The following is a 22,732-nucleotide window of genomic DNA, read 5'->3' as shown; positions in this document are numbered from 1 at the left end:
AATATGTTTCCCTTTTGAGATGGAATCGGAAGAAATATCGTAGACTTTTGTCCATCTGACTTGCTCATGAATATAACCTATATAATAGAGAAATCGACAAATATGAATCAACAAGAAATATAATTATGTTCATGACAAAATTGTTTTGTCAAGTTTTCATTTCAAATATAATATTACTGCGGATTTTACTTCGTTTGAAATATTTACTAAATGAATGAAAACGTCTAATGCAGTTGATGTTGAACATTTTTAAATTTCACATGGTTCTGGTAGAAAACACGAAACTTAATCAGAACTGAAAAGGGAGCATTTGATAAAGTTTGATCGGAACAACCTAATTTCACAATCATTTTCTAAGCATTTGAAGAAAAAATCTATAAATAAACCATGAACTGATTATAATTCCAAAAAGGTAAATACTTGTTTAACGAATGTATACATTCAAATGTCTTTGCTTTTATTCCCAAATGGCATGTGTATGAATCTACAAAAAGCAAACACATTTTGTGTCTTTGATTTAGCATGCCACCACGTAAAATGCAAGGCTTTATCATTGAACACATTTGTTTTGGACAAGTTTCATCAAATATTTGCGAAGAAATTGAACATTAAATACTTAATCTTTATACTAAGATTTTTACCATCTTTTATTTTTTAGTTAAAATGCAAGGTTTTATTATTTAACGCTATTTTTTTAAGCGTAAGTTACAGCAAAGTTTTGCACCAATTTCAAGAGTCGGATTCAAGGGGAGCTACATATATGGTTTATACATAAAATATTTACACAAGTCCCACTGCTTACGGTGCCTCGTTGGTGGGTCCGAACGCCTGGATTAACATTGTAAATTCTACATTGTTGTTTTAACTTTAAATCATGTAATGTTACCCGACATGATGGCCGGGACTTTACTTTGCTTATGTCAATTATTTCCAAAGCCAAGGATTAAAAATGATATTTTTGAAGGCTGTAAGGCTTTTTTTAAATATAGAACAATTTGTGTCTGTAATTATACGGAGGTTAAACGGACAATACATGTCGTGCAATTGAAGGTTCCATGTTAGCTATACTGTATTTGTGTGACGAAATATATATAGGCAATTCGCCAAACGTCCCGTGATAAAATATCGATACATATTTTAACTGCTATACCTATGACCTAAACTTTTAAATTTAAATAGGAAGTATTCAATAAACAACATACACGTGTACTTGTATATATTTCGGTGATATATTTAGATCAATATATTTAAATTTAAATGTGAAGGTAATATCGCAAATTGACATTTTTTTAAAACCGAACAGTTGTCTTCGTTAGATGGTGGATAATCCCAACAATTAAGGTTCCACTAAAGTCAAAATATAGGACACTTCATAAACATCTAAACTTTGCCTGTATTTTTCAACCTATAAGGAATAAAGTCATAAACTATGAGAACATATGTTCATTTAAACATACTTTACATATACACATTGTGTAAATTGTAAATAAACTTGAAATTGTTATGTTGTGGCCAAACCGGTTCTTGGGGTAAACAATAAATTTTCAAAAAAATCTGGAGGCCTGCAAGACGACTTAATTTGCTTAAAATTGGTATGGACGAATACTATTACATGTAATGCATGGCAAGCACCTGTTGATATTTTATAAAATGTATCGATTTTCAGTTAATTTCATGTATCTAAGTGAACGAATATCGAAGGTACAATACAGAAATTGGACAAATATGCCATTAAAACATATGTATGCGACAAATCAGCATGCGCTTGCCCTGCATTGCATGTAACAGTAATCGTCCATACCAATTTTAAGCAAATTAAGTCGTCTTGCAGGCCTGCAGATTTTTTTGAAAATATAGTGTTCACCCCAAGAACCGGTTTGGCCACAACATAACAATTTCAAGTTTATTTACAATTTACACAATGTGTATATGTAAAGTATGTTTAAATGAACATATGTTCTCATAGTTTATGACTTTATTCCTTATAGGTTGAAAAATACAGGCAAAGTTTAGATGTTTATGAAGTGTCCTATATTTTGACTTTAGAAACCAATTGGGTATGAGAGATGGCCGATTATTGGTTGCTTAACGTCCAGTGACAAATATAAAATGCATGCTCAGAAGAAAAGAATAACAAAAATACAAAAGCAAAAGAGGTTGTGGTGGAAATTTTGACTCCCACTGGGAAATTATGGTTTATTGAGTAGGAGCATCAATATTGTGTTTCAAAATGCCACCTATAAATCTTTGTCAAAGAGTTGTTAACGTACATATTCGTGGCACTCTCTCTACTCGAAACATCAGATTTACAAAATGTATTTAACATTTTTTGGAACTGAAAAAAAGTTAAACCTTCAAAAAGTCTAAGACAATTTCAACCGTCCTCAAACATCAGTTTTCCAGCACTAACCAATAAATTGATGTTTTGAATTATGATGAGTTTTGGATATTTCAAATATGAAACGGAAAACATAGGAATTATGACAGCGTTTAGAATCTGCAATTCCTTTTAATTTCCTTCAATTGTCCATTCGTTAATTGTGAAATTATAAAAAGTCTTCTTCTTCTTCTTCTTCTTCTTCTTCTTCTTCTTCTTCTTCTTCTTCTTCTTAAGCAACCGAAGTCAATATATGAATGTATGCGGTCCCATGAAAACAAACGCAGTGTCGGACAACACAGAAGGTTTTCGCTTGGCTATTTACAGGATAATACGTTCTCTATAAATATACAATTAAAACTATGTACACGATGTTACTGTTTGAATTTTAGCAGAGCATGCCTTCAACTGTGTCAGCTGATGTTGCTCATGTTGGCAGTTAGTTCCAGTCTTTAGAATGTCTTACTATTGTTGAATATGCTGCTGCTGCCGCTTTGACCGGTTTGGTGCAATCTTTTATGTAACGTTGTATGAAGCCTAGTGTTTTGTTTCCTTTACCCACTTTATTGTCGATGTGTCTGTCCCAGGTTAAATTATTGCTGATAGTAACTCCCTGGTATTTACTTGCTTCAATGGTGTACAGTATGTGTCCGTGTAATTTATAATCAGTTGGTATTACAGACACACGGTTCTTGGGTAATATTCGAATTGCAATACATTTCTTTTGCATTGAAGCTCCTTTGCAAATTATCTTCCCAGTCCTCTAATGATGTGAGATCATTTCTGCATTAGGTCACTTTCTGCTTGTTTACTGATAGTTCGATAGAGGATGCTTTCGTCTGCAAAAAGTTTAGTCTCTGATGATGTTGCTGTTTCTGGCATGTCGTTATGTAGGCCAGGAACAGTAGGGGTCCAAGAACTGTTCCTTGAGGAACAACAGAGAGTACTAGTATTGTTCCTTGAGGAACAACAGAGAGTACTAGTACTTGTTCAGAGACAGCTCCTTCTAGAATAACGCTGTGCATTCTGTTCTGTAGATAAAAAAAAGGCAACAGTAGTATACCACTGTTCATAACTCGTAAATGAATGACCTTATCTACTTGTTTACTTTAGGATTTACTCCGCAGTAATCAAGTTTATGTAGTAGGCGATGGTGTGGCACTTTATCAAATGCATTAGCAAAATCTAGTAGGATTATATCTACCTGGCTGTTACATTTTAATTTCGATGCAATATCATGAATGGTGATGATAAGTTGGGATTCGCAAGATCGTCGTTTTCGGAATCCATGCTGTGCTTTTTTTGTCGAAATGGTCCATTGCGCTGCTGTGTACAATGTATTCTTGGACTTTGCATGTAATGGAGGTATGTTATACAGGTCTGTAGTTTGATGCTAAGCGTCTTTCATCCTTTTTAAAAAGTGGGACATCATTTGCATCTTTCCAATCTTGAGGGACTTCTCCGGTGTTGAGGGATGCTTGGTACAGTTCTGTAAGAAAACTTCAAAACGTTTTTGTCACTTTTGCAAATGATCTCACTTGTTACTATTCTTTTGTCAATTTTCAATGATGAATTCGATATGTAGAAAACGCGAAGTTGCATTATTCTGTAAATCATATATTTCTGGAATCAGCATATTTTTGAATTTATGTTGATTTTTATACACTTTTTTTTACATTCTAGCACCCCATTATTTTCTATTCTCTATTCGATTGCCTTTTTTTTTTTTAGGGAGGGGGGCATTATTTTCCTCTCTATAAAACACCTCCTATATCTAAGGTTATTTCAAATAAATATCCGATGCTCAAGCAGAAAAGGATACATTATACTACTAGTATAAGAGTATCTATAAGGACAATCTATCAAATTGGTTGTGTTGGTGGTCTCTTTTAAAATTAAAGTCGGTGGGATTAATATGCTACAACCAACCAGCAAAGCGGGTTGCCTAATATGAATTAAAAGTTTTACATTTTATATTTTACTGTTGTTGGTTTTTTTGTCGTCTCACTCTCGTCATGGTTTAGGATATATATATATTTATTGGACTGTTTCAAATTCTTTTTCAACGACAACGCATGCAACATCTCATCTTTTGTATGAAAATTCTTCTCTCGGTGATAAATTTGAATGAAATACTTGCCACTGTACGTTCAGAAAACAACAAGCAATCAATCATTTCTCCTCTAAAATTGCAGTAGATCTATCTGGTTGTGAAATATTGGGAACAACTTATTAATGATTGCGAAAAGGACTGTGATCTACGTAGGATCATGTTATATTTGAAATAGAATTGGATTTAATAGGATTTTCAAGATGCCAGATCTTTTACAATCGGATTGCAGCACTTAGGCAGCGTTACTTATTCTTTCATGATTATGTTTTTGTTAATCGGACGAAGGCCTTGGAGTTCGGCCGATGACACAATTCGTATAAAATATCATTAAAAAAAATACAAAGAAGCACACTAACTGTACACCGTTTTTATACTACAGATAAATGACTGTTACACATATGTGACCTCCCGTTACAATCACCTGTTTAATAATACCATTCCATATTTTTAAATTGCTCTACCTAATTATACATGTTATGATTGTCACTTAAAGAATTAATCGATTTTCTAAAATAGCCATATGTAATTAAACCTTTGTTGATCCAATGACGTATAAAAAGATAAGGTTGACGAACTGGGTTAAAAACATATACCTGTATAATACATGTAATTCAGGTAGTAAAATCAATAAAAAGCAATACTGTTGGGAAATACTTGTGACAACAGATAGAGCAGCCATTCATAGATAAAAGGGTTTTTAAGGACAATGTCTACAGGACCACCACCGATATATACCGAGAAAGAAAATGGACCATTACCAGTATTCCCTGAACCACCAGGACCAAATGAAGCACCACCAGGTCTGTTTGTTATAAATATCTGAAATATATACCTATATATCGAAATTCAAAAGGTTTATGGACTTACTTTTTATTTAAACCCCTAATTAGATACTAGTATAAGACATTTTTCAAAATAAGCGCGAGAATCACATTCTTCCTCTTGTAGGCATTTTACTTCGAAGAACTGGATCGTTAATTCCGAGTAAAATTTAATGTGAGATAAACTTCTTGTATGGTATTTATTCATACATTTTTGTCAGTTTGGATTCTTTATCTGGGGTTTAATATATATAGGTTTCTTTTTGGGATATTTTTCCATTTTTTGTTTCTTAACATCAATCTTTCATATAAAGCAAATTCATTACCCTTTGGAAGCTTGTTAACCCTACACAGAACCACTGATCATGATTCTGCTAGATTTATCGGAACAACATACACTTTTGATTGTTAAGCCAGTTCAATTGATAGAGTGTTTTTTTTTCTTTGTTCTGATGTGACACTATTGTTGTTCTATTGGTACCTAATAAAATGTTTTAGACGATCCTAAGTCAGGATCCTTATGTTCAGTGGTTATCGTTTGTTGATGTGATTCATACGTGCTTCTCTGATTTTCTCTGATTCAACTGATTGTTATAGTACGTTCTTATGTTGTACTGTTATATCACTGTCCCAGGTTAGGGGGAGGGTTGGGATCCCGCTAACATGTTTAACCCCGCCACATTATTTATGTATGTGCCTGTCCCAAGTCAGGAGCCAGTAATTCAGTGGTTGTCGTTTGTTTATGTGTTACATATTTGTTTTTCGTTCATTTTTCTTTTTTTACATAAAAAAGGCCGTTAGTTTTCTCGTTTGAATTGTTTTACATTGTCTTATCTGGGCCTTTTATAGCTGACTATGCGATATGGGCTTTGCTCATTGTTGAAGGCCGTACGGTGACCTATAGTTGTTAATGTTTGTGTCATTTTGTCTTTTGTGGATAGTTGTCTCACTGGCTATCATACCACATCTTCTTTTTTATATTCTCGTTTTTATACGACCGCAAATATTTTTGCATTCGTATAATGGTATGATGTTGTCGTCTGCGTCGTCCGCGTCTGCTTCGTCGTCCGAAGACACATTTAGTGTCCGGACAATAACTTTAGTTTAAGTGAATGGATCTCTATGAAATTTTACAAAAAGGGTCAATACCCCAAAAGGAAGTTTGGAATTGATTTTGGGGATGATGGTCCTTACCGTTTTGGAATTAGGGGCCCAAAAGGTGCCCAAAACAAGCATTTTTCTACTTTCAGGATATCAACTTGTGTATAAGCATTTCAATTGCTCTGAAATTGTACCATCAATGTTTAATACCATGGATAGAAGATTTGGATTGATGTTGTGGGTTATGGTCTCAAATGGGTAGGAATTTGGGCCAAAAAAGGGGTCAAACGAAGCATTTTTTAGTTTTCAGTCAATAACTTGTGTTTAAGTGTATAAATCTCTCTGAAATTATACCACAATTTTCAATACTTCAAAGGAACGGTTATGGAGTGGGGCTTATGGTTCAAATCAGCAAGCAACTAGGGACAAAAAAGAGGGAAACACGGGTTTTTCTGGTTACAGGACAATTTAGAAAATTTAAAAGAAGTGAAGGGGAGGTAATCCAATTAAAATTTAAAGAACACTGTTATATATATGTTTGATTAGTTGACAATCCAAATTCAGAGCTGTATCAAGCTTGAATGCTGTGTCCATACTTGTCCCAACTGTTCAGGGTTCGACCAGTACGGTCGTATAAAGCTGCGCCCTGTGGAGCATCTGGTTCGTTTTTATATAGATTAGACCGTTGGTTTTCCCGTTTGAATGGTTTTACACTCGTCACTTTTTTTCTTCTTTTTTTTTTAGGGGGGGGGGGGCTTTATAGCTTACTGTTCGTGGTGAGCCAAGGCTCCGTGTTGAAGACCGTACGTTGACCTATAATAACGGTTTATTTTTACAAATGGTGACTTGGATGGGACTCATATCACCTCTTCGTATATCTATGAAAATGAAATGTTTCCTTTTGAACACATTTTTATTTTGAGCAACTGAACCGTTAATTACAAGTTAATGTTTAAATAAGCTTCCTGTATGTTATCTGTGTCAAAATTTTATATCAGTTTGGGTAGGGTTTTTTATCTGGTGCTTAATATTTGTATCTTTTTGTGTATTATTTTCTTTTATTTCCTTTTTTTCATTTGGAAGCTTGCTAACCCTACATAGAACAACTAAATCTGCCTGAATTATCTGAATACATGCACAAACATGTATTATATTATTATCTTATTTAATGATAAAGTAAGATGCCATACATTCATATATGGGGACAAAAGCATTTAAAACATAATTGAGACGAAGAATAAACAACTACTTCATCTGAACTAAGGTGGATAGTTGTCTCATTGTCAATCATTCCACATCGTCTTATTTTTATAAACAATTGATTTTAATTCGTTTTTTTATATTTTAGGATATACGCAGACTTCACATTACTCACAAAACTTTGTGGTGGTCAATCAGCCTGGTATGATGAGATGCCAATCATTCCTTGAGACACCTGTCCGTACAACATGTCCATCGTGTCGAGCGGAGATTCTAACATCCACACATTACGAAACTGGTACTTTTACATGGGTTGCATGTCTAGTTATTGCATTTGTTGGGTACGTTTTAATTTATAAAGTAGATGCTATTGTTTCATTAAGTTTGTTCTTTTGGTTGTTAGGTATGATGAGTTATAGAAATAAAATATTGTTTTAACAAGTAAATAAATACAAAAAAATCCAAGGAAGATATCACGGTGTTTTAAATTACAATGAAGACACTTAAAATGAAATAATGGTGAATTACAGTCCGACAAAAATTAAGCACCCCAAAAATATTGTTTATTTTAAAGCACAGTAGCAAGTATTTTATTCATTTTCCTGCGAAAACAAATAAACAACAAATCCAAAATGTAAATTTGACAAAATCGGTAAACCGGAATAAAATACTGAAAAGTTTGACTGCAAAACAAAAAAAGGACGTAGTAGAAAAGGTCAAGAATTTTGCAATGCAACATGTTACTTATGGATGTTCAAAAAGTTATTAGCATTGTTCTTTAACGTACAGAGAGTACGACACCGTCCCTTTGAATCATCATTGGTTGTGAATGTCCACTTGATATTTTCTGCCTTTTTTCTTTTTATTCAACGCTTTCCTTCCGATTGAACTTGACTACGTATCAATTGATCAAATACAGGCAAAAGTCCGCTACTCTTAACGATCGGCCTTACTGCAAGAGATATCCAGGTTACCGTAATTCTAGACCAAGTCAACCCAAGGGGGTAATGCATAAAGTAAGAACAGTTGTCGTTGATGTGCCATTTAATTTATCAAATAACATCGAATCCTTGAATGCTTGCTCAATGCATTTTTTAATATACCAGATCTATACTCAACTCATTTATTTTTAATAACCTTAACTATAATTCGTTTTTGCTCTGACGTATACACTGTACAAAAGAATGTATACATGTACATTTATTTCAATTTATCGATTTTAGGTTATGGTTATTTTGCTGTTTGATACCGTTTTGTATGAATGCGTGCAAGGATGTAGTACATACTTGTCCTAGCTGTAGACACACAGTGGGACGATTTAGCAGAGCTTGATTTACAAGAAAGCTTAGTCTGCAGATAGTCAAAATAATAATTCTTTGTTAAAGGAAGGCATAATAAACGCAGTTCCGAGAGGATTAGCGTTTAATTAATTGTTTATGTTTTAAACTACATTTAATTTATCTTATATATCAATATATTTTACCTATGTTTCGTTTTCAGTCGAGATTGTTTAACAGAGCGTCTTTTTAACTAATATCCCGCAGAAATGTTTTGCATTATGTCGTATACTAATATTTATTCTCATGGTTTCTCAGAGACAATATTTGTATAATACGCATCTTTTAAATTAATCATGAGAAGGAGGAGGAAGAATCTTCAGAACAAATATCATTGAGATAAATGTCTTTGCATGGGTTGTAAAATGTATTTTGGTAAAAATTCAATGCATTTCAGCTTCTGAAAAGGTTTTAAGTGATTTTACCCTCAAAATTAGCGTCATGGTTTTAGTTCATTTAAAAATTGTGCTGGATGGTTAAGGAATTTACAATTTTTTCCAAAATTTGTCTTTCAGCCTCAAAGTTTTTTTAAAACAAAAACATATCAGGAATGAAGAAAATTTAACCACCACAGTAGTTATTATAAATCATAACCACTGCACCAAATGATGGTTAATAATCTTCACAATGTTTGTACCTTAACTATTCATATTCGTGTTAGTGTTTATTTGTTCAAATTGTAATACAATGTTGTTAATGAAGTTTCAATAAAAAAAAATACGCATTATTGTTTCTTTGAAGTTCAAAGGTAAGATATCTGATGATTTAAAAGAATTTAAAAGGGCATTCGAGATTAACAATGTCAAGTAATCATCAACGACAATGGTCTTCATTAGAATACCTGACTTGTCACCGTCAGAAAATAAAAGCATTTGCTTATATATATATAAGTAATAACTATAACGAAATCATACTAACAATGAAAACATTTGGAACAGTTAAAAGAAACAAAGCAGTTGAAGACTGGCGGATGCCAAGAGAAAACGGTACAAAGTCATAAACATTCCACAACACACTACCATAAAGAGTGAGCAACACTAACCTTATCAAGAAACAGACCCGCCGTCAACTCGTATAAACCTACCTACCTACCTCTTTTCATATATTTATTCTCGTCCCAAACATGCACGGACTATATGATACTGCATGTACTTTAATCAACCAAATCTCAATCAATCGACAAAGTCAGCTTTGTGGTGTCTCCAGATTTTACAACCATGATACTTAATGCATAATGTGTCAAAAAGAGATAACATAGTTCCATGGTTAAAATAATGGTCACACAATTTACTTTATAAAAAAATTACACTTTTCATTTTTTTTTTTGGTTTGCACACATTTTTTTCTATTTTCGATTTATGAGTTTGACTGTTCCTCTGGTATCTTTCGTCCCTCTTTTATTATGTTTAAAACTTACATTGTATCTACTTGTCCTGAAATATGCAGAACATTTTTACCATTGGATAACCAAAAATCAATCAAGCAAACCATTGTATTTAATTACATTTATCACATAATTCAATTCATTTGCCATTATTACAAGTGTTAATCATACGTTAGTATAATCATAAATATTATTTCCATGGTATAATATTGATTATTATGAAGGAAATTTTGCTTAGCATTAAAGTTGTCTTTCGACTAAGATAAGAACGTGTCAGTGTTGACAACCAAGTTGTTCATATTTTGGGTTTGTTTATAATGTAATAACTTGTTGGTGTCTTTTTTTTTTAAACAAAAAGTAAATAAAATAGTTGTGTGTCAGATTGAGCAACAGATGTTTTGGTCGATTCTTCATTTTTAAAACTAAAATGGTGCCTTTGGTTTTGTTGAACAGTAAAGGCTTCAAAATAAAAAAATAAATAGAACATGTTTGCTATCCAATTTAACAAGACGGTGCTGTCAAAATGCACTATGCAACTAATTATATCAAAAGTAAAATGACAAAAATACCGAACGCCGAGGAAAACTCAAAACGGAAAGTCCCTAATCAAGTGACAAAAACAAAAGCTGAAACGGATGGATACAAACTGTCATATCACTAATTTGGTACAGACATTTTCATGTGTAGACAATGGTGGATTAAACCTGGTTTTTTTAGCTATGTAGACCTCTCACTTGCATAACAGTCGTATAAAGTTCTATTATATCGACAACGATGTCTGAACAAAACAAACCGACAACATACTAGGTAAATAAAATGTCAGTCAACATTGTGTTATAATCTTAATCACTATAAAAAATAAAGAAATATGTAACAAAGAAACACAAAAAGGCAAATTAACAAGGCATATTAATTCATTAAAACTAGAACAAGAATACAAGAATTTACAACAGCTCAATAACACAATGACTAGATGTACAAGTACAGAGCCACGTCATATTTAACAAAGAAACACAAAAAGGCATATACACAAAACATAAGTTAACTTCACTAATAAAAAAACCAGAAACTTAACTTCATAAGCTGGTTCTGTCTTGTTGTACTGTGGTCTGCACACTTAATGTAATTTTGCATTATAAATATTATAACACAGAGACTATACTTTTAAAAAATAAAGTATTGGATTGATTCTGGATTACGCTGGATTAGTGCTAGAACGTCTGGAATTCATTGTATCCTATCATATCGTCCTACTGTAACCCGACAATTGGGACATGTATGTACTACATCTTTACAGGAATTAACGCAAAACGGAATCAAGCAGCAAAACAGCGACAAACTGAAACAGAAAGAAGTTACAGGTTACAAACAAATTTTACAAAACTAATACCATTATACATTTTACATAACAGTACATCGTTTAAAATGGTTCAGAAACAAGACATTTCAATTTCCCTAGAGTATCAGTGTCGACCATTACAACTGAATTCGAAAGTCAAAATTTGAATTTATCATAATCAACTATATATTGCTGTTTTGTTTTAATCTATGTTCCGTAGTGATCCATGCTAAAAGCTTGCCCATATAGTTATAAAAGATGATCCAAAGTAATGTAAAGCTTATATTTTCGAGGGCCATAAGGTGGTCCATAGCTGCTTAAATCCGTTTTGTTCGAATTCTGTTGAATAGTTTTCTCATTGGCAATCTTACCTTTCCTAATTGTATATAACGAGTGCATACAGTTACACACTTACACTTTGCTACGAACCGCTTGAGAAACAAACAGAATAAGTCTGAAAGTCTTAAAAGCTATGACAGTAACTAATATATCTCAGTTACATACCCAACAAATACCAAGAAAATACAAGCAACCCAGGCAAACGTTCCATTCTCATAATGAGTATTAGTCAAAATATCAGCTCTACAAGATGTACATGTCATTCGAACTGGAGTCTCGCCAAAGATTAGGGTCTGGTATAAAACATTTGGCTGATTATGTATGATCACTGCTGACTGAGTGGCTGTGTTATATGCTGAAACAAATATGGTACATACATCAATTTCAAGACTATAGAGAGAAACGAACTAGAAGAAACCCCTTGGAATTTAACACCCTATACCCTTTGAATACACTATGAAATCTGTGCATATTTAGAAGGTATAATACGCCTAATTTTGTTACTAAATAAGTAATATGTATCAATTATATTTAATATTAAGAGTTACACGAATCTGTAATGTTGTTGATTTTAGTAAAGATTGGTAGACTTTTGCAAATGATCCTAGTAAATGAATACAGGTCAAGTTTTCTGATTCCTTTCACGGATTTAGCTACGCTTTTGGACCTTTTGGATTATAGCTCTTTATCTTTTATATAAGCTTTGGATTTCAAATATTTTGGCCACGAGCATCACTGAAGAGACATGTATTGTCGAAATGCGCATCTGGTGCAAGAAAATTGGTACCGTTAATTTTATTACCCTCTTTAATCTCTGATTTTAGATATTAGGGGTAAAATACCATACTTCCTTTGCAAAAAAAAAGAAGAAATAACGTAAAGGAGATTTCTAAAATGGATTAATAAAACAAAGGTCATGCTTTACAAAATATTAAAAACATATGTTATGTTTGCAATAAAATTTCCCAAAGTAAATAATGTGAACTGAACTTATCAAAAAGTAGAACATACGGGGCGCCGAATGGGACTCTTGTGGTTTTGTACAAAATTCAATTCTGTCATAACAAAATCATTTTTGTCTTACAAAACTATGTGCTACAGACTTGTTTTGTGAGAACTTCTATTTTGTGATGACAAAATTCATTTGTGTAGACAAAATTCATTTTTGTCATGACAAAATTCAGTTTTGTAGACAAAATTCATATTTGTCATGACAAAAGTCAATTTTGTCTAAAAGGTATGTAAATATAAACATATTTGCATACACAATTGACTTTTGTTACCTGATATGGAAATTAAATCACAAAAGTCAATTGTGTGAGGTAAGATTCAATTTTGTCAGACAAAATTGACTTTTGTGAGACAAAATTACCTTTTGTGAGACAAAATTGACTTTTGTGAGACAAAATTGACTTTTGTGAGACAAAATTGACTTTTGTGAGACAAAATTCAATTTTGTCAATTTTGTTGAGACAAAAGTCAGTTTTGGTAATTTTGTTGAGACAAAAGTCAATTTTGTCAATTTTGTTGAGACAAAAATCAATTTTGTCAATTTTGTTGAGACAAAAGTCAATTTTGTTGAGACAAAAGTCAATTTTGTTGAGACAAAAGTGAATTTTGTCAATTTTGTTGAGACAAAAGTCAATTTTGTCAATTTTGTTGAGACAAAAGTTAATTTTGTTGAGACAAAAGTGAATTTTGTGACGACAAAATTCATTTTTGTGACGACAAAATTGACTTTTAAGAGACAAAATTGACTTTCGTGAGACAAAATTGACTTTCGTGAGACAAAAATCAATTTTGTTGAGACGAAATTCAATTTTGTCAATTTTGTTGAGACAAAATTCAATTTTGTCAATTTTGTTGAGACAAAAGTCAATTTTGTTAATTTTGTTGAGACAAAAGTCAATTTTGTCAATTTTGTTGAGACAAAAGTCAATTTTGTCAATTTTGTTGAGACAAAAGTCAATTTTGTTGAGACAAAAGTCAATTTTGTCAATTTTGTCTCACAAAAGTCAATTTTGTTGAGACTAAAGTCAATTTTGTCAATTTTGTCTCACAAAAGTCAATTTTGTGTAACAAAAGTCGATTTTGTATGCAAATTAGTTCACAGAAACCAAACTTAACTAATTTGAATACAAAGTTGACTTTTGTCGCCCAATTTTTCAATTAGGTAACAAAAGTCAAGTCTATGTAACAAAAATGAATTTTGTCATGACAAAAGTGACTTTTGTCCGCTGATAGATAATTTTGTATGACAAAATTTTAAATTTGTAGTATGATACAAATTTTGTTAAACTGAACTAATTTTTGTTGAACAAAAGTCACTTTTGTCCGTACAAAATTGAATTTTGAGTACAAAACCACAAGAGTCCCATTCGGCGCCCCGTAGAACAGGTATATTTAAGATATAAGTTTTAAATCAATAATTGACCCGATCATGGTCATTTTGTGGCTAGTTAGATCGTACAGTTATGCCAGCATATGAATTCCAATAACATAAAATGTGATCCTAAATGTACTTTTCCAGCTAATGATTATGCAAAGTAAAGTATGAAGTGTCTGACAATAAAGATGCCAAATGAACTACAAATGTTTATAAAAAAAACTTAAAGACAACTGGACCTTTCTTTACCATTGCCGAATAAATTCAAATTAAAAATATCAATTAGTAAAATAGATAGTAAAATAAATGCCCTTACCGGGTGGTGGTCCTAGTGGTGCGCCTATGTTTGGATCATTGTATGTAAATGTTGGTGGAACTTCAGTCGATTTTGGATCATACATATTGTTTCTGATAATATATATGTCGTTAAATGCTTCTACCGACAAATATTTCTTAAAGGGATAAAAAGGTAATAGAATGTTTAATTGTATCGAATTTGTCATGCATGAAAGATATTTCGTAATTACTTTTTATTTCGGTAATATTACGAAATTTAGCATTTCAAATGACCGTTTGTTAGGTCAACAAATATGTTTTGTACATTATGCTACAATATTATAACCATGTTCAAGGAGAGTCTCCATGAAGTATTATCGTGGAATTTCACTCGCATTGGAAAAATGCAATATCTTCTTGATTCTGTGATAGGAATTGCAAGCTCTCGAATAGCATATAAACTGTGAAATATATACTCCATAGCTGTAACAATTTAGCTGCTCAGAAATTGAAAGTTCACAATTTAAAAGCTAGTTTTTAACGGACCATCATAGCAATTTCTAAATGTAAGTCAAGATAGGAAATAGACTTATCTGGGGTTTCCTTTACTTAAAGTTTCATACGGGATAGATGTGTTTAACATACAGTCATTAGACTTTAGATCATTATGTGAGAGTATAGTCAAATGTTTTATACCACTGCACACAAGGAAAGAGACGTGTATTGTTATTATAACAAAAGATGTGGTGCGATGAGATAACTCTCCACAAGAGACCAAATGACACAGAAATTAAGAACTATAGGTCATCGTGCGGCCTCAACAATGTGAAAAGCACATACTTCATAGTCAGCTTTTAAAGGTCCCGAAATGCAAATGTAAAATAATTCAAACGAGAAAACTTACGGCCTAATTTATGTACAAAAAATTAACGAACAATAAATATGTAACACATCAACAAACGACAAACGAGTTACATTATACTCTTTAGAACAGGTCTTTTGGAATTGTATCTATGAATATAGTCCCTAGTGTTGACAGTGTGTTACTTATCATATTTTTTTATACCCCTTCCAAATGTATTTCTCAATGCTTTTTGCCTCAAATAGCAAGTCGGGGGATAATTTGACACTGTCAAATAAATTGTTTCATGCATTTTAAAGTCATTGAAAGAAGTAAAGTGATTTGGTTCAGTTGAAAAAAGGTAAAAATTAGCACTTCGGAAGCTGTCAAAAGATTTCAAGAATAATGAAGGCTGGTCAGAAGGAACCCCTTTTGCAAACAGTACATGAACAATTCTAAAAAGAGAGTAGTTGGCATACATGAGACTGTAAACAAGAACTGTTCGAAATCGACTCATAAAAAGAGAGTGGTTGTCATATACATGAGACCTTAAACAAGAACTGTTCGAAATCGACTAATAAAAAGAGAGGGGTTGCCAAACATGAGCCTTTAAACAAGAACTGTCGAAATCGACTCATATCTACTGATTATCTTGCGAGTAGACCTTTACTTACAAACAGACATACAGTAGCCAGTATATATCCGTAGTGCAGAGCTCGCCAACGTTTGAAATTAGCATCTTGTAGGAAGATCCATTGGTCCAATGAATATCGGTTTATCGATCTTCCTTGACCTTATCGTAGCCCGGATTTGAATCATTTCGAGCATATAATGGACACTATATTGGGTGTAACATACGTAAAAGGACACGAGTTCAAACACCATCAAATAAACAATGCCCTGCGTCAGGAATGCTTTCAGTTACCTCAGCAACAAACTCGTCGATTGGTGGCAGTCATGAGAAGACCTTAAGCGGTGGTCATCTGAGAGAATGGAGGCTTCACCAAGTTTTGGATATTTGGCGTATAACAATCAACCATGATGTGAACAATCATCTTAAGATTTATTTTGAAACGTGTGACATTGTAAAGTTCGAATACAGTAAAAGTTGCAAAATGCATTTCTTGGTAAAAAAAATCGACTTCATTTTTTTTTTTTATTATTAAAACTGTGGTTTAATAATTAAAACGTTTTGTTCATTTATTTTTTTAATTCGTTTTAATGCAAATGACATCATTAACTATGTTTCAATATCATTATATAAATACAAATATTTTTTTCATATTCTATCCCAAAAAGGAGGCTGATTTTCCAAGTTTTAAAAAATCTAGGTGTTGCAATACTTTTTTCCATATGTATATACTAGAATGTTGATATCGTGACTAGAATTCGAAATATAAATTGAAATATTTCAATTATTAAATCATGGACAGTTTAAATTTTCCTTTATAAGATAATAAATTTGGTTGTTTCTAGTATGTTGCAAAAAATCCTGTTGGCAGTCCTTGTCCCTTAAATATAAAAATGACCTTTTGAACGTATTTTGCTTGGCTAGTGCTCAAACTATCTGTATTTTGGAACGGTTTTCATATTTAAAAACGGAGTTATCTCGCTTTTTGCATTAAATAAAAAAAAAAAAAACAGATCGATGGTCAGCTTGTTTTTATTCCCCGTAACAGTGACCCCTCTCAAGTCATTTCGGTTATAAAAAAAGAACAAAAACTATAACGATAATAAAGTCTACTAAAAAAAAATAATCTTATAATGAAGCTAATTATGCGTTATGAGTCTGCTTGGGAAAAACAATTGAACCTCTCAAAACATGTGTGCAATTCCTCTGTTGCTTATTTAACCAAGATGGTAGTTTTAATTCGGAAGAATTTTAACAAATACTCTTCACTTCGTTTTAGTCACGGAGACGGGATACTAGTTTGTTCTTTGTTTGCACAGAAGATTGACTTTAGATAAATAACGTATGAAAAATTATTCTCGATTGTCATAAAATTCCAACTTTTTAAGCTGTATCTCCACGTGTTACACATTTATGGAGAAGCGATAGCTATCTTATCACACATTAAAAGGAATAAAAAGATTACATTTGTATGATTTTCACACTCTTTTGGTTGTCAATGTCCCCTACCGCGAATTAAAAAGTGCTTAGACATTATGCTTAAAAACTTTACTTATACCTAAAAATACACATTGAAACGTGTTCCTATTTAGAAGAAGTTGTCAAAGTTAGTTATACCACATCTTCTTTTATTATATTAGAAGTATTTTTCAGCAATATCACAATAGAAATGTCTCGTATAGTGCTTATCGTAAGACGATTTTTTTATTGGTATACTTGATAAAATTACATCGTGCCGAGATAAAACTTTTTTTTTAAAATATTTTCTACACATTTTTTCAATCTAGTTTATCGTGGTCATGTTGGATGATATACATGGAAAACACGAATTTCAGAATTAATAATAAAAAACAGAGGATGTGGGTTACACGGCAATGAAACAACAACTCAACGACACAAATAACCGCCAACAAACAAATCAAGTATGACAATATACATTGTCGTCAACTGTATACAACCGCCAACAAAACCATGAATGGCTTTAGACAAACAGTGACGAATTTTACTTGAACAGACACTATATTTTGAAATACACGAAAAGACATATTTAGACAGCACTAAAAAGATCCTGAAATAAGTTTAGCCGAACTTGTTTAAAGAACCGAGAAGCCGAACTCGTTAAAAGAAATGAGTATTCGAACTCGTTTAAAGATTTTTTAAGAAATGAGAAATGTAATGAAATATCCATTTTAATATATTACTCTAGAATTACAAAATTAAAGATGAGTGTGTCTGATGAAACGAATGCTCTTGCTTAAGCTTTGCAATTTTACGAGTAAAAAAGGTCATAAGTGTAGATATGTAGGTGACTCACTGCCCATATTCAAATTCTGTCTGCGAGTATCGGTTCTTAGCATTGTGTATAGGTTAATAACATTTAGATGAGAAGAACTTAATATAAAGTGCGGAAACGAAAATTGGATGGACGGAAAGACGGAAGGACAACAGTCAAGAGTAATATGTAATGCCCACTTTGCCTTTATGGCGGGGCCATACAAAGAAATTGATAAAATTGAAAAGTGTTCTTTGTGTTAGTCATTGGATATACTCTATATTGTACTTCTATGATCTGTTCTACAACATTCTGTTAAAAGAATCATGACATTTCATATTGAACTTGGCGAACACAAACAAATTTCGTATGGTGAACTGACAAAGGGAAAATACTACGTACGAAATTGTTAAAAATCAACAACGACGGTATGCAATAATGATTTTAAAATGAGAATGTACTTATATTGATCTATGCATGGAGCTATCTCCTGATCTATAACGAAATAGCTATAAACCCTTCAAATAGCTTGATATTGTCCTTCGTATGACGTTCATAAAGACCATTGTATGCAAAAAACATACATTGCACTTTTTTTTACAAAACAATGTATTAATATTTTGAATGACTCGATTAAAAACATTCTAAAAGATAATCTTGGGAAACCTTTTTTTAGTCATTGGACTTGCAAGGTTGTCTGGGTAAAGAAATGATGTTTAAGTGTTTTGCTTAGAAATGTTTAGATAACGCGGACAACAATAACATGCAGAGTACGTTAATAAATTTAGTAACTAATTTGATGTATGTATCGAGAGATATACTTGTAATGCACTGTCTTTATAGAGTCATATATATATATAGACTATAAAATCAGAGAGGTTTTTATTTTTCAATATATGGTACTAGAATAAAATTCGAAATTTGATTGAAAAACCGAAAGTAGATAGCTCGAAACATAAAACAGATAGCCTGCATAAAACAACTGTGATGGAACAACCACAAAGTGGAGAACGAAGTACACAAAATAAGAAAGAAACATGTTTCGAATCAATATGTAAAGTTAATGACCATACAATATTTAATTCCATAGTTCAGTAATGAAATTCATGCACAAGTCCAGTTCTATTCCTTATGACATGTAATACGGTATATCTGTTGATAAGAAGAAATTTATATTCAGTTTGCTGCTGATTTTGCTCTTTCATCTTACAATAAAGATATAGAATATGGCATAAAAATATCAACGAACCTTATGAATTGTATTATCTTCTTCGATAAAAATCAATCACGATCCAACAGTGCAAGACGTTCCATTTCCATAAGGGAATATTAATGTATGCAAATGTATTCAAATCTATGACAGGAGTGTTCATCAGCAGGGGCTGAATTTCAAACAGATATATCTAAATCATAATTATTTAATATTCATTATTATGTCGTGTCATTGTCCATATACGTTTCGATTATTTTAAATTTCTGTATGGAATTGTTTTAGTATAGTAGTATTCAAATTCATTCAACAAAATTTAATATAAATCTTGCTAGTATGTTAAAATAAAGAGCTTTGTGGTCTTTGATAGCTAATTGCTGAAGGCCGTACGGTGACATTTAGTTGTTGGTTTCTGTGTAATTTGGTCTCTTGTGAAGATTTGTCTCATTGGAAATCACACCCCATCTTCATTTTACTATTTGTGATGAAGGCTAATGATACAAAGGTCCACACGAAAGTCCAAAAGACAAGGATTAAAACAACGATATAAATACAGGCCATCGCAGGAATATAGTAAGATATAAATCATGTAGCACGGCAATACTGTACTAAAAATGTACTAAAACAATTCAAAAGCCTGGTTTTTTTTTATTGAAACTAACATAAACATTAAACATTAAACCAAATCCATCCAAACCAATCCTAACGGGAGCTAGTGATTGTACTTGATTTTCATTTTATGAAGATTAAACTTTCAATCAGTTTAATTGAGGTCGCATTTATTGCCTGTCCCAAGTCAGAAGCCTCTGGACTTTCTAAGTCTTGTAGATTTTTCAATTTTAGTTCATTTATATGTTTTTGAGGTTAGTGTGACGTCCAATTTCACTGAACTAGTATGAACAATTTTATTTAGAGGCTAGCCGAGGACCTCCCCCTGGTTCGGGATTGTTTTGAAGACCCATTGGTGGCCTTCGACTGTTGTCTGCTCTTTGGTCGGTTTGTTGTCTATTTGGCATATTCTCCATTTCCATTCTCAATTTTATATTGCAAACAGCAACTATAACGGAAGCAAATGGACTTTAGTCTCCTTGCTATGAACAAGTAATTGTATATTCTAATATACAATTCCTTAATATGAACTGACATATAAAACATCTGGCAGGGTTAATAATACAAATAATTGTTAGTATAGCATAAGTTTAATTCAATATATCTATATTTATAGTGATGCAAAACAGTATTCCATTTACTACTTGGTATCATAGGGTTTAAGAAAGTTCCAAGACCCCACTTTCTTATTCACTCTCCCGAGGCACATTGTGCTGTCCAATAGAGTTGACATTTATAAAAATAATTTCATTCATCTCAAATAAATATATATATATAGCACATGTTTTGTGGTATGTCTTAAGTAAGGTGCTTTTGAAAACTTGTGGCCTGTTTATCGAAGCAGCTTTAAGACTAGGACATGTAATACTTGTTTAAAATATAAGTAGATTCATCAAACGTCGCGAAATAGCATATCCTTGGAATTATTCTAAGTTTTGGGCACTCTTAAGATGTTGATTTTACTCATATTCACTCGGACATTTTTGGTAGTAATACAACAATCTTACTACTACGCATGTATGTGAAAGATGTGCGTACTTGGCTTCTGTATACACTGTAATAAAAGAAACTGGGATTCAGCTCACTTTAAATTATGTAATTATTTTACCCATTAATAATATATATATACTCATGCAGCTGTTTTTTTTAGAATAATTATTAAAACAAGTTTAAAAAGTTAATTTTCACATAACTATTATATTGGTAAATTTTTATATATATGTGTTTTCATCAAAATATTTTCATTTTTTATGCTAGCACCAAGGATAGCAGTATAGGTAAAAATGACACTTCAAGGCAAAACGTTTACTTTGGACTCCAACTCTTATTGAACTATATTATATATATCCAGGAAGATGATTGGTATGATTAACAAGAAGAGCATTGTGTTCTAGTGACCTAAGGATGAAGATGTTAACAGATACAGATATATATATATATACGAGTCTAAATTGAAAACTACGTTCAAACCTATGACTGCGTTGGATAAAAACCGCAGTTTTTATACGTGTGCATGTCAAACAAATTTCGTTGTAGAAGGGTCTAAAAACAGCACAAACAACATTTTCCAAAAGACCAAAAGAGTGAAAAAGTATATTTAAACAAAACGCATTTGACTAACAATATATATATATATATATATATAGGTCACCGATGGGCTTTCATCAATGAGGAAAAAACCCATACCGTATAGACTTTAAAAAAGACACCCCCCCCCCCCCCATATAGAAAAGTGAAACAATTTAAAACAAAAATATGGCATGCATGATTAAAGCACAAACAATTATCTTGAAAAATAGGACAGACCGTGGCAGCAAAAAACGACAACCAATAAAAAACAAGCTATTTACATTGGGACAGACACCTAAGTTGCATATGTTTGAGGTTGTTTAATCATTCCCAAGACAGTCTTGTTTTACATTGTCATATCGGGGCCTTTTATAGCTGACTATGCGGTATGGGCTTTGTTCATTGTTGAATGCCGTACGGTGCTCTATAGTTCTTAATGTCTGTGTCATTTGGTCTCTTGTGGACAGTTGTCTCATTGGCAATCATACCACATCTTCTTTTTCATATTAGGACAGTTTTTTGTCCTTAAATGTATATGAAACAAGAACACACCAAACCTGAATAATTAACGCTGTTTCCACCTATTAATGAGTCAGTGTTCTATATTTTTAAATGTGCCTGGAAATAAACAGTCATGCCAAGTGATGATCATATCTTCGCAGGGAGTTTGCTAACACGACCATGATAAAGATAAGAGTAGCCTAGCGATAATTTTCAATATAAGGTTAATAATCTTTGATCTTTCAATACAAGGAAAGGTAAATTGATATTAATTAACGGAAGGCACTACCGGTCAAAGAAGAGCTTTTAAACAGACCCTTCGTTGCGTCATAACCCAAACCTTGTCCTATAGAAGTATTATAAGTATGTCAATATAATACTTCCATGCTGGTCGTGCGAGGGCTGTGTCATTTAAAACTTCCATCA

General features: G+C 32.4%; 2 protein-coding genes across 2 annotated transcripts; one reads left to right on the top strand and one right to left on the bottom strand.

The window, feature by feature from the left end:
- The first annotated feature begins 5,036 nt into the window (after positions 1-5,036).
- Positions 5,037-9,652, top strand: LOC134711892 (LITAF domain-containing protein-like). Its single transcript, XM_063572850.1, has 3 exons — positions 5,037-5,290; positions 7,761-7,953; positions 8,836-9,652. Exons 1-3 carry the CDS (start codon positions 5,197-5,199, stop codon positions 8,942-8,944), a joined length of 396 nt encoding a protein of 131 aa, XP_063428920.1. The 5' UTR covers positions 5,037-5,196; the 3' UTR covers positions 8,945-9,652.
- A 1,577-nt stretch (positions 9,653-11,229) lies between these two features.
- On the bottom strand, positions 11,230-14,860 carry LOC134711894 (lipopolysaccharide-induced tumor necrosis factor-alpha factor homolog). The gene is made up of 3 exons (XM_063572852.1): positions 14,714-14,860; positions 12,177-12,366; positions 11,230-11,672 (listed from the first exon to the last, which is right to left on the bottom strand). Exons 1-3 carry the CDS (start codon positions 14,796-14,798, stop codon positions 11,561-11,563), a joined length of 387 nt encoding a protein of 128 aa, XP_063428922.1. The 5' UTR covers positions 14,799-14,860; the 3' UTR covers positions 11,230-11,560.
- Positions 14,861-22,732: the final 7,872 nt, after the last annotated feature.

This window comes from Mytilus trossulus, chromosome 3, assembly GCF_036588685.1.
Source record: "Mytilus trossulus isolate FHL-02 chromosome 3, PNRI_Mtr1.1.1.hap1, whole genome shotgun sequence".
Lineage (NCBI taxonomy): Eukaryota > Metazoa > Mollusca > Bivalvia > Mytilida > Mytilidae > Mytilus > Mytilus trossulus.
The sequence above is the reverse complement of the archived record's forward strand: the minus strand, read 5'-3'. Positions and strand labels throughout refer to the sequence as shown.